At 33.3% G+C, this 14,009-nt stretch overlaps 1 protein-coding gene across 4 annotated transcripts in view; it reads right to left on the reverse strand.

Moving 5' to 3' along the window:
• MAPK10 (mitogen-activated protein kinase 10) overlaps positions 1-14,009 on the reverse strand; it is a gene marked incomplete at both ends in the record, with an annotated part of 170,796 nt that overhangs the window by 65,779 nt on the left and 91,008 nt on the right. The window contains one exon of one of the 4 annotated variants that reach the window (XM_081238355.1): positions 8,866-8,937. The exons of the other annotated variants lie outside the window; for them this stretch is intronic. Within the exon in view, the coding sequence (XP_081094481.1) occupies positions 8,866-8,937 (72 nt within the window). The remainder of the gene's footprint in view (positions 1-8,865; positions 8,938-14,009) is intronic. 4 annotated transcript variants of the gene reach the window in all.

The following is a 14,009-nucleotide window of genomic DNA, read 5'->3' on the forward strand; positions in this document are numbered from 1 at the left end:
GAGGAGGAAATAGGCAGTCTACCTGAAAAAGAATTCAAAATAATGATAGTAAAGATGATCCAAAATCTTAGAAATAGAATGGAGAAAATACAAGAAACACTTAACAAGGACCAAGAAGAACTAAAGAGCAAACAAGCAGTGATGAACAACACAATAAATGAAATTTAAAATTCTCTAGAAGGGATCAATAACAGAAGAATGGATAAGTGACCTGGAAGATAAAATAGTGCAAATAACTACTGCAGAGAAGAATAAAGAAAAAAGAATGAAAAGAATTGAGGACAGTCTCAGAGACCTCTGGGACAACATTAAACACACCAACATTAGAATTATAGGGGACCCAGAAGAAGAAGAGAAAAAGAAAGGGAATGAGAAAATATTTGAAGAGATTATAGTTGAAAACTTCCCTACTATGGGAAAGGAAATAGTTAATCAAGTCCAGGAAGCACAGAGAGTCCCATATAGGATAAATCCAAGGAGAAACATGCCAAGACACATATTAATCAAACTATCAAAAATTCAATCCAAAGAACAAATATTAAAAGCAGGAAGGGAAAAACAACAAATAACACACAAGGGAATCCCCATAAGGTTAACAGCTGATCTTTCTGCAGAAATTCTGCAAGCCAGAAGGGAGTTGCAGGACATATTTAAAGTGATGAAGGAGAAAAACCTATAACCAAGATTACTCTACCCAGCAAGGATCTCATTCAGATTTGATGGAGAAATTAAAACCTTTACAGACAAGCAAGAGCTGAGAGAATTCAGCACCAGCAAACCAGCTTTACAACAAATGCTAAAGGAACTTCTCTAGGCAGGAAACACAAGAGAAGGAAAAGACCTACAATAACAAACACAAAACAATTAAGAAAATGGTAATAGGTACATACATATCGATAATTATTTAAAATATAAATGGATTAAACATAGACTAGCTGAATGGATATAAAAACAAGACCTGTACATAGGCTGTCTACAAGAGACCCACTTCAGACCTAGGAACACATACAGACTGAAAGTTAGGAGATGGAAAAAGATATTATTTGCAAATGGAAATCAAAAGAAAGCTGGAGTAGCAATTCTCATATGAGACAAAATAGACTTTAAACAAAGATTATTACAAGAGACAAAGATAGGACACTACATAATGATCAAGGGATCAATCCAAGAAGAAGATATAACAGTTGTAAATATTTATGAACCCAACAGAGGAGTACCTCAATACATACAGCAAATGCTAACAGCCATAAAAGGAGAAATCAACAGTAACACAATCATAGTAACACCCCACTTTCACCAAAGGAAAGGTCATCCAAAATGAAAATAAATAAGGAAACACAAAGTTTAAATGATAGATTAAACAAAAAGGACCTAATGGATATTTATAGGACATTCTATCCTAAAACAACAGAATACACATTTTTCTCAAGTGCTCATGGAATAGTCTCCAGGATAGATAATATCTTGGGTCACATATCAAGCCTTGGTAAATTTAAGAAAATTGAAATCATATCAAGTATCTTTTCTGACAACTATGCTATGAGACTAGATATCAATTACAGGAAAAAATCTGTAAAAATACAAACACATGGAGGCTAAACCATACACTACTTTATAACCAAGAGATCACTGAAGAAATCAAAGAGGGACTCAAAAAATACCTAGAAAAAAAGGACAATGAAAACATGATGACCCAAAACCTGTGGGATGCAGCAAAAGCAGTTTTGAGAGGGAAGTTTATAGCAATACAATCCTACCTTAGGAAAAAACATCTCAAATAAACGACATAATCTTATACCTAAAGCAATTAGAGAAAGAAGAACCAAAAAACCCCAAAGTTAGCAGAAGGAAAGAAATAATAAAGATAAGATCAGAAGTAAATGAAAAGGAAATGGAGGAAATGATAACAAAGATCAATAATATTAAAAGCTGGTCCTTTGAGAAAATAAACAAAATTGATAAACCGTTAGTCATATTCATCAAGAAGAAAAGGGAGAAGAGTCAAATCAATAGAATTAGAAATGAAAAAGGAGAAGTAACAACTGACACTGCAGAAATACAAAGGATCATGAGAGATTCCTACAAGCAACCCTAGGCCAATAAAATGGACAACTTGGAAGAAATGGACAAATTCTTAGAAAAGCACAAACTTCTGAGACTGAACCAGGAAGAAATAGAAAATCTGAACAGGCCAATCACAAGCACTGAAATTGAAACTGTGATGAAAAATCTTCCAACAAACAAAAGCTCAGGACCAGATGGCTTCACAGGCGAATTCTATCAAACATTTAGAGAAGAGCTAACACCTATCCTTCTCAAACTCTTCCAAAATATAGAAGAGGGAGGAACACTCCCAAACACATTCTATGAGGCCACCATCACCCTGATACCAAAACCAGACAAAGATGCAACAAAAAAAAGAAAACTACAGGCCAATATCAGTGATGAACATAGATGCAAAAATTCTCAACAAAATACTAGCAAACAGAATCCAACAGCACATTCAAAGGATCATACACCATGATCAAGTGGGGTTTATCCTGGGAATGCAAGGATTCTTCAATATATGCAAATCAATCAATGTGATACACCATATTAACAAATCAAAGGAGAAAAACCTCATGATCATCTCAATAGATGCAGAGAAAGCTTTTGACAAAATTCAACACCCATTTAAGATAAAAAACCACCAGAAAGTAGGCACAGAGGGAACTTTCCTCAACACAATAAAGGCCACATATTACAAACCCACACCCAACATCATCCTCAATGGCAAAAAACTGAAACCATTTCCACTAAGATCAGGAACAAAACAAGGTGGCCCACTCTCATCACTATTATTCAACATGGATTTGGAAGTTTCAGCCAAGGCAATCAGAGAAGAAAAAGAAATAAAAGGAATCCAGATCAGAAAAGAAGAAGTAAAGCTGTCACTCTTTGCAGATGACATGGTAATATACATAGAGAATTCTAAAGATGCTACCAGAAAACTAAGAGAGCTAATCAATGAATTTGGTAAAGTAGCAGGATACAAAATTAATGCACAGGAATCTCTCACATTCCTATACACTAACAATGGAAAATCTGAGAGTGAGATTTAAGAAAACACTCCCATTTACCACTGCAACAAAAAGATTAAAATATCTAGGAATAAACTTACCTAAGGAGACAAAAGAACTGTATGCAGAAATTATAAGACACTGATGAAAGAAATTAAAGATACTACAAATATATGGAGAGATATACCATGTTTTTGGATTGGAAGAATCAACATTGTGAAAATGACTATACTACCCAAAGCAATCTACAGGTTCAATGCAATCCCTGTCAAACTACCACTGGCAGTTTTCACAGAACTAGAACAAAAGATTTCACAATTTGTATGGAAACACAAAAGACTCCAAATAGAGAATGCAATCTTGAAAAAGAAAAACAGAGTGGGAGGAATCAGGCTCCCTTACTTCAGACTATACTACAAAGCTACAGTTATCAAGACAGCCTGGTACTGGCACTAAAACAGAAATATATATCAATGGAATAGGGTAGAAAACCTGGAGAGAAACCCATGCACATATGGTCACCTTATGTTTGATAAAGGAGGCAAGAATATGCAGTGGAGAAAGGACAGCCTTTTCAATAAGTGGTGCTGGGAAAACTGGACAGCTACATGTAAAAGAATGAAACTACAACATTACCCAACTCTATAGAAAAAAAATAAACTCAATATGGATTAAAGACCTAAATGTAAGACCAGAAACTATCAAACTCCTGGAGGAAAACATAGGCAGAACACTCTATGACATAAATCACAGCAAGATCCTTTTTGACCCACCTCTTAGAGAAATGGAAATAAAATCAAAAATAAACAAATGGGACCTAATAAAACTTAAAAGCTTTTGCACAGCTAAGGAAACCATAAACAAGATGAAAAGACAACCCTCAGAATGGGAGAAAATATTTGCAAATGAAGCAACTGACAATGGATTAATCTACAAAATTTACAAGCAGCTCATGCAGCTCACTGTCAAAAAAAACAAAAACCCAATCCAAAAATATGCAGAGGACTTAAATAGACATTTCTCCAAAGATATACATATTGCCAACAAACACATGAAAGGATGCCTAACATCATTAATCATTAGAGAAATGCAAATCAAAACTACAATGAGATACCATCTCACACCAGTCAGAATGGCCATCATCAAAAAATCCATAAACAATAAATGATGGAGAGGGTGTGGAGAAAAGGGAAACCTTTTGCACTGTTGGTGGAAATGTAAATTGATACAGCCGCTATGGAGAACAGTATGGAGCTTCCTTAAAAAACTAAAAATAGAACTACCATACGACCCAGCAATCCCACTACTGGGCATATACCCTGAGAAAACCATAATTCAAAAAGAGTCATGTATCACAGTGTTCTTTGCAGCTCTATTTGCAGTAGCCAGGTCATGGAAGCAACCTAAGTGTCCATCAACAGATGAATGGATAAAGAAGATGTGGCCCATATATACAATTGAGTATTACTCAGCCATAAAAGGAAATGAAATTTGGGTTATTTGTAGTGAGGCAGATGGACCTATAGACTGTCATACAGAGTGAAGTAAGTCAGATAGAGAAAAATAAATACTGTATGCTAACACACATATATGGAATCTAAAAAAAAAATGGTCATGAAGAACCTAGGGGCAAGACTGGAATAAAGACACAGACCTACTTGAGAATGGACTTGAGGATATGGGGAGGAGGAAGGTTAAGCTGGGACAAATTGAGAGAGCAGCATGGACATATATACACTACCAAATGTAAAATAGATAGCTAGTGGGAAGCAGCTGCATAGCACAGGGAGATCAGCTCAGTGCTTTGTGATTACCTAGAGGGGTAGGATAGGGAGGGTGGGAGAGAGGGAGATGCAAGAGGGAAAAGATATGGGGACATATGTATATGTATAACTGATTCACTTTGTTATAAAGCAGAAACTATCACACTACTGTAAAGCAATTATACTCTAATAAAGACGTTAAAAAAAAAAAAAAGAAAGGGTAGTAGTGGTATAGAGATAGACATACAAGCCAGTGGAACAGAATATAGAGCCCAGAATCTAATACTCTTTCCCGCTAAATGTGAAAACTTATAGGTCAATGAAGAAATAATAAGTTAGTCAGTAAATGGAACTGACATCCCTCTTTCACATCATACACAAAAATCATTTCCAAGTGAACTAAAGGCTTAAATATAAGAGATTAAACTTTAAAACATTCACAGCAAAATTACAAGAGAATATAAAGGCATCAAAGAATTCTTAAACAAGACATAAAAATACATGAAATATAAAAAATAAAATAAAAACAGTTTGCCAAATTCTAAAATCACTATACAATAAAATGGGAAAATAATCTAAATATAGGGAGAAGATATTTGCAACACATAAAATGGACAAAGATTAGGTACTGGAATAAATAAAGAACTCCTACTAATCTGTTTTTTAAAATACAATAGAAAATAATTGTTTAAAAAAAACTTTTAAACATATTACCAAGGGGGAAATACTAATGGCCAATAAACAGGAAAAGATGCTTGTAAAGTGAATGTAAATAAAAGATCCAATGAAATAGGATTTTATATCCAAGAGATTGCTAACAAATTTAAAAACAAATCTGACAATATCAAGAGTTGGTGAGGATGTTGAGTAGACACTTACATTTATATACTTTTACTCTAGAAAGCAATCTGATGTTACATAGTCAAGTTTAATATGTGCACACCTATGAGGCCATGCATTTATCATAAAGAACATTGTCCATGTGCTCCAGGAGGCATATATTCATTGTTTATGAAAGCAAAAACAAAAACTCAATCTATTCCAAAGTCTATTTATAGGAGAATGGATTTATTGTAGAATACTCATAGACTGGAATAGTATACAGTAATGAAAATGAATGAACTATTTCTGATTCATCAACATGGATAAATCTTAAAAATATAATATTAACAAAAAAAGCAAGTCACAAAATAATGATAGTACAATATGTAAAACAGATAAAACTAAATAATATGTTGCTTAGGTTTAAGTATGAATGTGGTAAAAATGTAAGGAAAGTCAAGGAGATTGTAAAAACATGTCTTTAGGACTGTGGTGTCCTCTGAGGAAGAGAAAGGATATAATTGAGGAGGAGCACACAAAAAAATTCAAAGGTATTGGTAATGTTGTACTTTTTAACCTGAGTGGTAGTATATGTTCGTTCATTTTATTGATCTTCTTCAAAAGCTGTGAATTTAACATTAATTCACTTGTGTAATATAAAATATTTTGTAATTTTTAAAGTAAAATTGTCTGCCAGGGTGAAATTCATTAGGAGATACCCCAATAGAAAAGTATCTCAATAGTTGAATTCCGACTCTTCTTCAGAAAGTTAAGCACATTCAATTTGAATAAAATTCAATTCGTATGTATCTTAAAATACATCTATTAATAAAGTAGCATATAAATGAAATGTTTTGGGGTATCAATTTCTCAATGCTAAAAATACTGTGTTGACTTTGTTTAGGCATAAAAGATAAAGGGCATAAGACCTTATTAATATTTTAAGTTTTGCTGTTGAGTTATTTTATATATTAAGAATATATGCATAGCTCATATTGCAAGGACTTTTATCAATCATTTACTTTGGGAATGTCTTCATATAAATAAGGATATGTTGATTAAAAATAATATGACTCCCTATGATATATTGTATAGATGTATACTATACATATTATATATCTAATAGATATAGATATGATTTTATTGCCACTTCCAGAAAAGTCATATTTAATAATAGGGAATTTAAAAAAAATAAGTAATGTCGTTCATTTTAAAAGCTTAATGTTATGATACTCAGTGTTCATAATTTGTTTGCTTGAAAAGTACTGATTTAAACTTACCTACATGTTTGAAATCGTGAAAAGACCACATCTTACAATGAGAGAAGATGCTTTCGAAAATAATTCCCATTTGCCCTTCAAAAAATTTACAAATGTATCCTTACACAAATGCTCCAGAAATGACCCAATATAAAAATATCAAGCTCAAGTATTGAAAAGACATCTAATATGAGACTTTTTAACGTTAGCAGCAACCCAAAGCCTTACTTATAAGGGATTTTGACACCCAAGTTAAGAAATGATAACCAAGCAACTGCTTCCAAAAAATGGATTCTATGAAATGTTAATCCATACTTAGTAACTCAGTTGTGGAAATCTGATTTGATTTTCTTTAATAGAAAATGTAGGAAAAGTAATGAAAATCAATCATTTTAATTTACAGGTGGCAAATAATTCATTTCAGTCATCAATTATTCAAGCACAATGAACTTCTGAAAAATCAAAGAGTACAGAGTTAACAGATTGAGTCTATTTTTATCAAATGTCTAAAATTAGCCAAAACTTAAGAACTGTTTCATGTTCATGTTCAAAGGCCAAACTCAAGTTTATAATTCGTTGGGAATCAAAGAAATCCTGTTTGTTTAAAATCTGAAGGAATTTAGTTTTTTTCACACCAACATACTTTTAAAGAGCATTAACATAAACATGAATGTGACAAATTTATAGATGCTACTTAGTAAAATGCATATGTAGGAGACAATACTGCAATATAGACATAATTTTTTTAGAAATAAATGTGTGTCATATATAAAACTAGACAAAAGTTTTTAGTAAGAATAGAATTAAAAGTAGTGCAGCTTTATTTTTAACTAAACAAAACATTTCAGGTTAAGTTTTTTATTCTACAAAAACTGAGTGCCTAACTTGGTCATTTTGTAAACTGGTCCTTTAATACATACAGAGAATATATGTATGCAACTATATATATGTGATATATTAATCCTCAGAGCAAATGGCTAATTATAATATGATTAGGCTATAATATTAGTAATTAGATTTACTTTAATTATACTTTAAAACACCATTACTATATGCTTGATTTTGTTTTTGAATTATCATTTAAGTAATGATCATTTTATCTTTAGTATGGTGAGGATATAATATTTTCATAAATGACTACATGTAGGAGGATATTTAACTAACTAAAGAAAATAAGTTATTATAAACCCGTATACTAAATCACATTATCCATATCTTTTTAATACTGCAGAACCTCTAGAATCTTTAATTGCTAATTATTAGCTGCTTAAGAGAGGATCACTTTTACTTATTCAAGTGATGTAAATTTGGTCTCTTCAGATATTTCATATAATCATTATTAATCAGGTTTTAATTATTGTACTTGTTAATAATGTGGAGAAAATAAGAGCAGGAATGGAGCTATGATTCCTAGAAATTAAGTAAATGAGAAAAATAATTTTAGAAGATCAATTTAAAAATGAAATTCATATGAATGCTCTCTGATTATGTTAATAATAAACCTATTACATTTGTGAGTACACATAACTCTAACTGATAAAAGATTTCCATGCCAAGTGAATATTCTTATGATATAAAAGCATAAATATTTAGTCTTAAACTAAAAGATTTTGTCATTTATTATCTAGCTATGAATATAACTTAATTTTTAAAAATCTACAATAAGAAGTAAAGAGTATATCACTGTCATTAATTTCATAAGACTGAATTAAGGCAGACCTTTTGATAGCATGTTGAATGTTCCATATTTGATACTGTATTTGATACTGTATTATCCACATAAGATCTTGCTAGGAGACAAGGTTATCCTACCATAATGCCAGCTGGTAAACATTTGACGTTGGAGTCTCCAGAACCCCTCTAAGGGCAGTGAGAATATACCATCATCGTATTGTATTGGACACCAAAATGAATTGATTAAGAATGATACCCATAGAGACCACTGGCTGCTAAGAAGGATACGATCAGTGCCAGGAAACAGCACTGCACCTTTTATCATTTCTCCCATGATGCACCCTACTGACCACATGTCAACTGAAAACAAAAATGAAATGAAGATAAACAAGAAGACAGGAATAGAACAGCAAATAAACGAAAATAATTGCCTACCCATGCCAAGGAGCAACACTCTGACCTTTTGCTGACGGGAGAAGAGGCCAGTCTTACAGTGCTTTAAAACAGTGGATGGGAAGAACACAAGAATGTCAGGACCCTTTCTGCTATGTAACTGAACTAACAATGCCACTCAATACCACCTAATGTATGATAATATTATTTTGCAATTATAATTCAATGATTAATTTAGTTTCTGATTTAAAAGGTCTCATTTGCATTCATCTGCTAGAATCCTACTGATTTGTATTGTAAATTATTTTAGATTGTGTTAATATGGGAAACATGCAAATTGGCTTTTCTTTCATTCTTTTGTATACTATACTTGGAGAAAAAACAAGAAAGAAAAGCTGAGCTGCCAGCAGCCTCAGAAGAAAGGGTTTCTTTTATAAAACACACTCACTCTTATTTATAAATATGAATAAATTTCCAGAAGTGAAATGCCAGTCCAAGAATGAGTGTTTGGAATATGCTGGTTCACTTTCATTGACTCCCATCAAAGGAGCATGCTTCTAAACTGGAAGCCTTGTCTTATCCTCATAAGCGCGGTTGCTTTATAATGGTAAGAAATGCTGGCTTTCAAAACAAGGTGGTTTGACATGAAATGAACAATATGACTTAAAGAGGTGACACTTCTTCTGAGACTGTGAATCAAAAGAAACCTGGAATTCAAGGTGCAATTACAGTGGTCTCTCTGCTATTGCCAGTTATGATCCAGAACTTAAAACCAGGAAGCTAGGGCAGAGGATACTCAGGGAGGGGCAAAATGGGGAAGCAAGAAAGTGAAATCTCTCTTTAACTATACTCGGTTACTCACGTGTTCCTATTAAAACTCAGAAAGAAACATAGGTCATTCTTATGGGGGAAAATAACCTAGAAGAATAAGGGAAGTTGACGGGGAACAAATAGGGAAAGGCATTAGGATAGCAGCAGCACACTATAATTTTGCTCCAGTTACTCTTCAAATTACATCTTGTAATTTGGCAGTAACCTTACAGAATTCCTCATAAGATTCTTTCCAGTGTGAAAATCTCAGTCAGGTTAAACTCAAAGTTTCCAAAGTTTGAATTAACATCTAAACAGAGTGATCACTGCAAAGAAATGGTTACAGCTTTGAACGTGATAGCATACCCAGAGAAGCAAATTAGTTTTGCTTCCATTTTAGGAAAGCAAGTGACATGCAAAAATATCAGGGAAAGATAGAGCAAACAGTTGTGCATCCCTTTATTATTAATGCATTTGTAATTCCAGATAATATCTGTTTCACAGGAGGTTGGTATTGTGAGTAGCTTGATTAAAGGGGGAAAAAAATCTCTGAAATGGTATTTGCTTTTGAATTGCAAATATTCTTATCATACTGACCAAAGTGGCCAGTCTAAGTTGTTATTTACCATGGATCTATTTTTTATAGATATTGTGGGAGAGATAGGTAAAAACTATACAGCTATAAACTCAGTAAGCAAGTTTTCTCTTGCCTGCATCCATTCAAACATTTGGAAAAGGCTATTTCTGCCACAAACCTATCTGCTAGTTAGAAAACTTCTATTCCTATTTTTTATTTAATGCAAAAAAAATCTCTTCTATGTTATCTCTGGCAGAAACTCTTTTTTTTTTTTTTTTTTTTTTGAGGTACGAGGGCTTCTCACTGTTGTGGCCTCTCCCATTGCGGAGCACAGGCTCCGGACACGCAGGCTCAGTGGCCATGGCTCACGGGCCCAGCCGCTCTGCGGCATGTGGGATCTTCCTGGACAGGGGCACGAACCCGGGTCCCCTGCATCGGCAGGCGGACTCTCAACCACTGCGCCACCAGGAAAGTCTAGAAACTCATTTTTTTCTGCTACAGAACCAACTCCATTGCTTTCTAATTGTATAACCTTGGCCAAGTTACTCCATCTTTCTTTTCATCCTCTAAAATGTGGATGATAGACAGTATTTATCATGTAAAAATTTTTTAAGATGTAAAAGGATTAGGCCTGGTAAAGAGCCTTCCACATTGCCTGGTACATAGTAAGTTCTCAATAAATGTTAGTTATGTATCATCATGTATTATATATGTATATATATATAAATTATATTCATATACATATATAAGTATGTGTATAAATATATACATATATAAATTATATACATATATGCATATATAAATTATATATTGGAATTAAATATATATAGGGAAAGCTCATTTATTTTATATTTACATAATATTATATTGTATCTTGTATTTATATATATAATTAAGAAATTTTTTCCAATGAGGGAAGCTTTCTCACTGGGCAATCCTTTTCACTGCTGAAACCACTTAGAAAGGCATTCCACATCACAGCTGACTCTATGGAACTTCTCTCCATTATCTAAACAGGAATTACCCTGTTCCCTAATCCAAATAATAATCTTAAAATATGTGAATATAATCTATGATCTCTAACCACTCTTCTAAAACTGGAAAATTTTCATCTTTCAGACTAAAATCCCTTGATTTTCACTCTCCCTCACCTATGCCTTTAAACAACAGCAACAACAATAACAACAGATGACCTACATGGAACCTCAGTCCTGGTATTGCTTCAATCTCAGTTGGCTCTAGACTGTTGTTGGTTTAATAACTGCTATATCTCCCAGTTCTCATTTGTGTGGCTCTGCTGGATACAGATATTTCAAAGTAAAAGGAGAACAGTTTTGGAAATTTATCTTCATGTCAGAAGTTAAAATAGACAATAGATCACAAAGCTTTCATATAAAAATAATGCAGAGAGATATAAACTCAAGATGTGAACTACTGATGAATATACTGAATTCCGTTTTCTTTATTTAATGTATCTTTTCTGAGTAATAATGCCCTGGAAATCTCTCCAATTTCCAAATTCCATTTAACTTCCCTCACGATTCACTATTCCTACAGACTATCCATGCTTATGCCATGGAAATGCTAAGTCTTGTGCCTGGAAATGATAAGCTCTATTATTATAAATTACAAAAGTAGAGTATATGCACGTGAATTTATATAGATTTTTATTACTCAAGACAGGATGATTTCTCAAGCGAAAGTCATTGCACCAAATTTTATTAATTAGTCATCACAACTAAAACAGAAATAGGCAATAAAAGAATTTGATACTAAATCTTGTTGGGACCAGGGGTAGTAGTAAGCCTTCCCTCATCTAATATGCATATCTGCTTATCAGGGTGAAACTGGATTATTCTATGAAAATTTCAAGATATTCCAATGAATACTGACTGTGAATAGACCTTAGAAGAAATTGGCAAATTCAATCACAGTTGGAAACTGGATTTTGATGCTTTCTGAGACAGTCTGATGTGGTATTTCGGTCTCCATAAGAGTTTTGTACACTAATGCTGTCGAGGTAGAATTCTGGTTGCTTTTATGGTTCTGATTCATTACACTTCCCCTCTCATCATCAGTATTCCCAGAGGCAGAGAGCAGATTCATTTTCAACTGTGAAAGGCAGAAACTGAGTCACTTTCCTTAGAAGGAATGTTAAGTAAGTTTTGGTGTTGCTAAAATATGGTTATAAGTTTTCTAGGTGAGAAAATCTCAAGTGTATTATTTGTCAGGCATTAGACTATACTAAATTATCTTTTTTCTACTCTAGCCAAGTGATAGAAATGATATAATATAGGTCGTGGCAGTTTACATCTAAATAAAGAACTCACTTTATTGCTACTTCCACACCCCAGTGGCTTGGACTGTGATCTATGATGGAATATTTTTTGGACGATGTGAGCTTCTAACCAGCAACCTGGCAGATGTTTCCTATCTAGGAGATTATGCAGCTCTGGTAACGCAATTGTGAGACTACACTGCTTTTCTCCTTAACTTAATTATATCTTTATTTAGCATAGGATTCAGACAATGGGCTTTGATAAATTTTCTTTCAACGAATACTTCAAAGTACAATAGGAAGAAGATTTAATATGGTTTTCTAAAATCTGAACATCATTTCTTTGAAAAGTTTGTTTTAAAAGTTAATATTTAATTAGATATTTTACAAAAGCACATTGTTTTGAACTTCAGCTCAAAGATGGAATTATAAAAGGCTACTGATATGTATAAATAAACAGTGAATGTACCTACTTTGCACTTGTGAGTCTCAGTAAAAAAAAAAAATAAAAAAAAACATTCACAGAACACAATGCTAAATATTCTAATTCCAGGAAACAGAGGAAGATTTTCTCCTTGAGACTACCTGTTTAACTTGCTTTTCCTTCTTTATGACTTCTATGGCATCATATTAATGGCTAACCTTTATTTTATAAATGTCATATCATTGATTTGCTTTTTTAACAAAACAGAAGAAAATCCATTTAAACTTACAACAGAGGAGAAAATCTTTAGCTTTATGTTAAATTATAAATAAAACTGTAGACTAATGAATTTTCAAAATATTCTTTCATAAAAAGACAAACAGGGCTTCCCTGGTGGCACAATGGTTGAGAGTCCGCCTGCTGATGCAAGAGACATGGGTTCGTGCCCCGGTCTGGGAAGATCGCACATGCCGCAGAGCGGCTGGGCCCGTGAGCCGTGGCCGCTGAGCCTGCGCGTCCGGAGCCTGTGCTCCGCAGCAGGAGAGGCCACAATAGTGAGAGGCCCTCGTACCACAAAAGAAAAAAAAAAAAGACAAACAATTTTTTACTGCAACAAAATATTTTAAATTGTCATCTTTAAAATCGTGTAATTCTGCAGTATACACAAATAAGGAATTAAAGAAATCCTGATGTTGAAAAAAATTTTTTTTCTTTAAACTTTTCATGTTCTGATGAACAAATAGTAAATGCTGGCTCTGAATGTCTCACATTATCACCAAATTAATTACAAGCTCGCTGAAGATTTGGGTAATTATCCTCACTTCATTCTGCACATCAACTTGAAGAAGTGCTTTAGTAAGTGACAAACTATTCATTTTCTTTCCTTTTACTGTCTAATTCACAGATAATTTTGGTTTCTCATCACTTGAGAATTTTTTTATTCTAGGTGG

The sequence above is a fragment of the Mesoplodon bidens genome (assembly GCF_964165515.1).
Source record: "Mesoplodon bidens genome assembly, chromosome: 1".
In the NCBI taxonomy this organism is placed as follows: Eukaryota; Metazoa; Chordata; class Mammalia; order Artiodactyla; family Ziphiidae; genus Mesoplodon; species Mesoplodon bidens.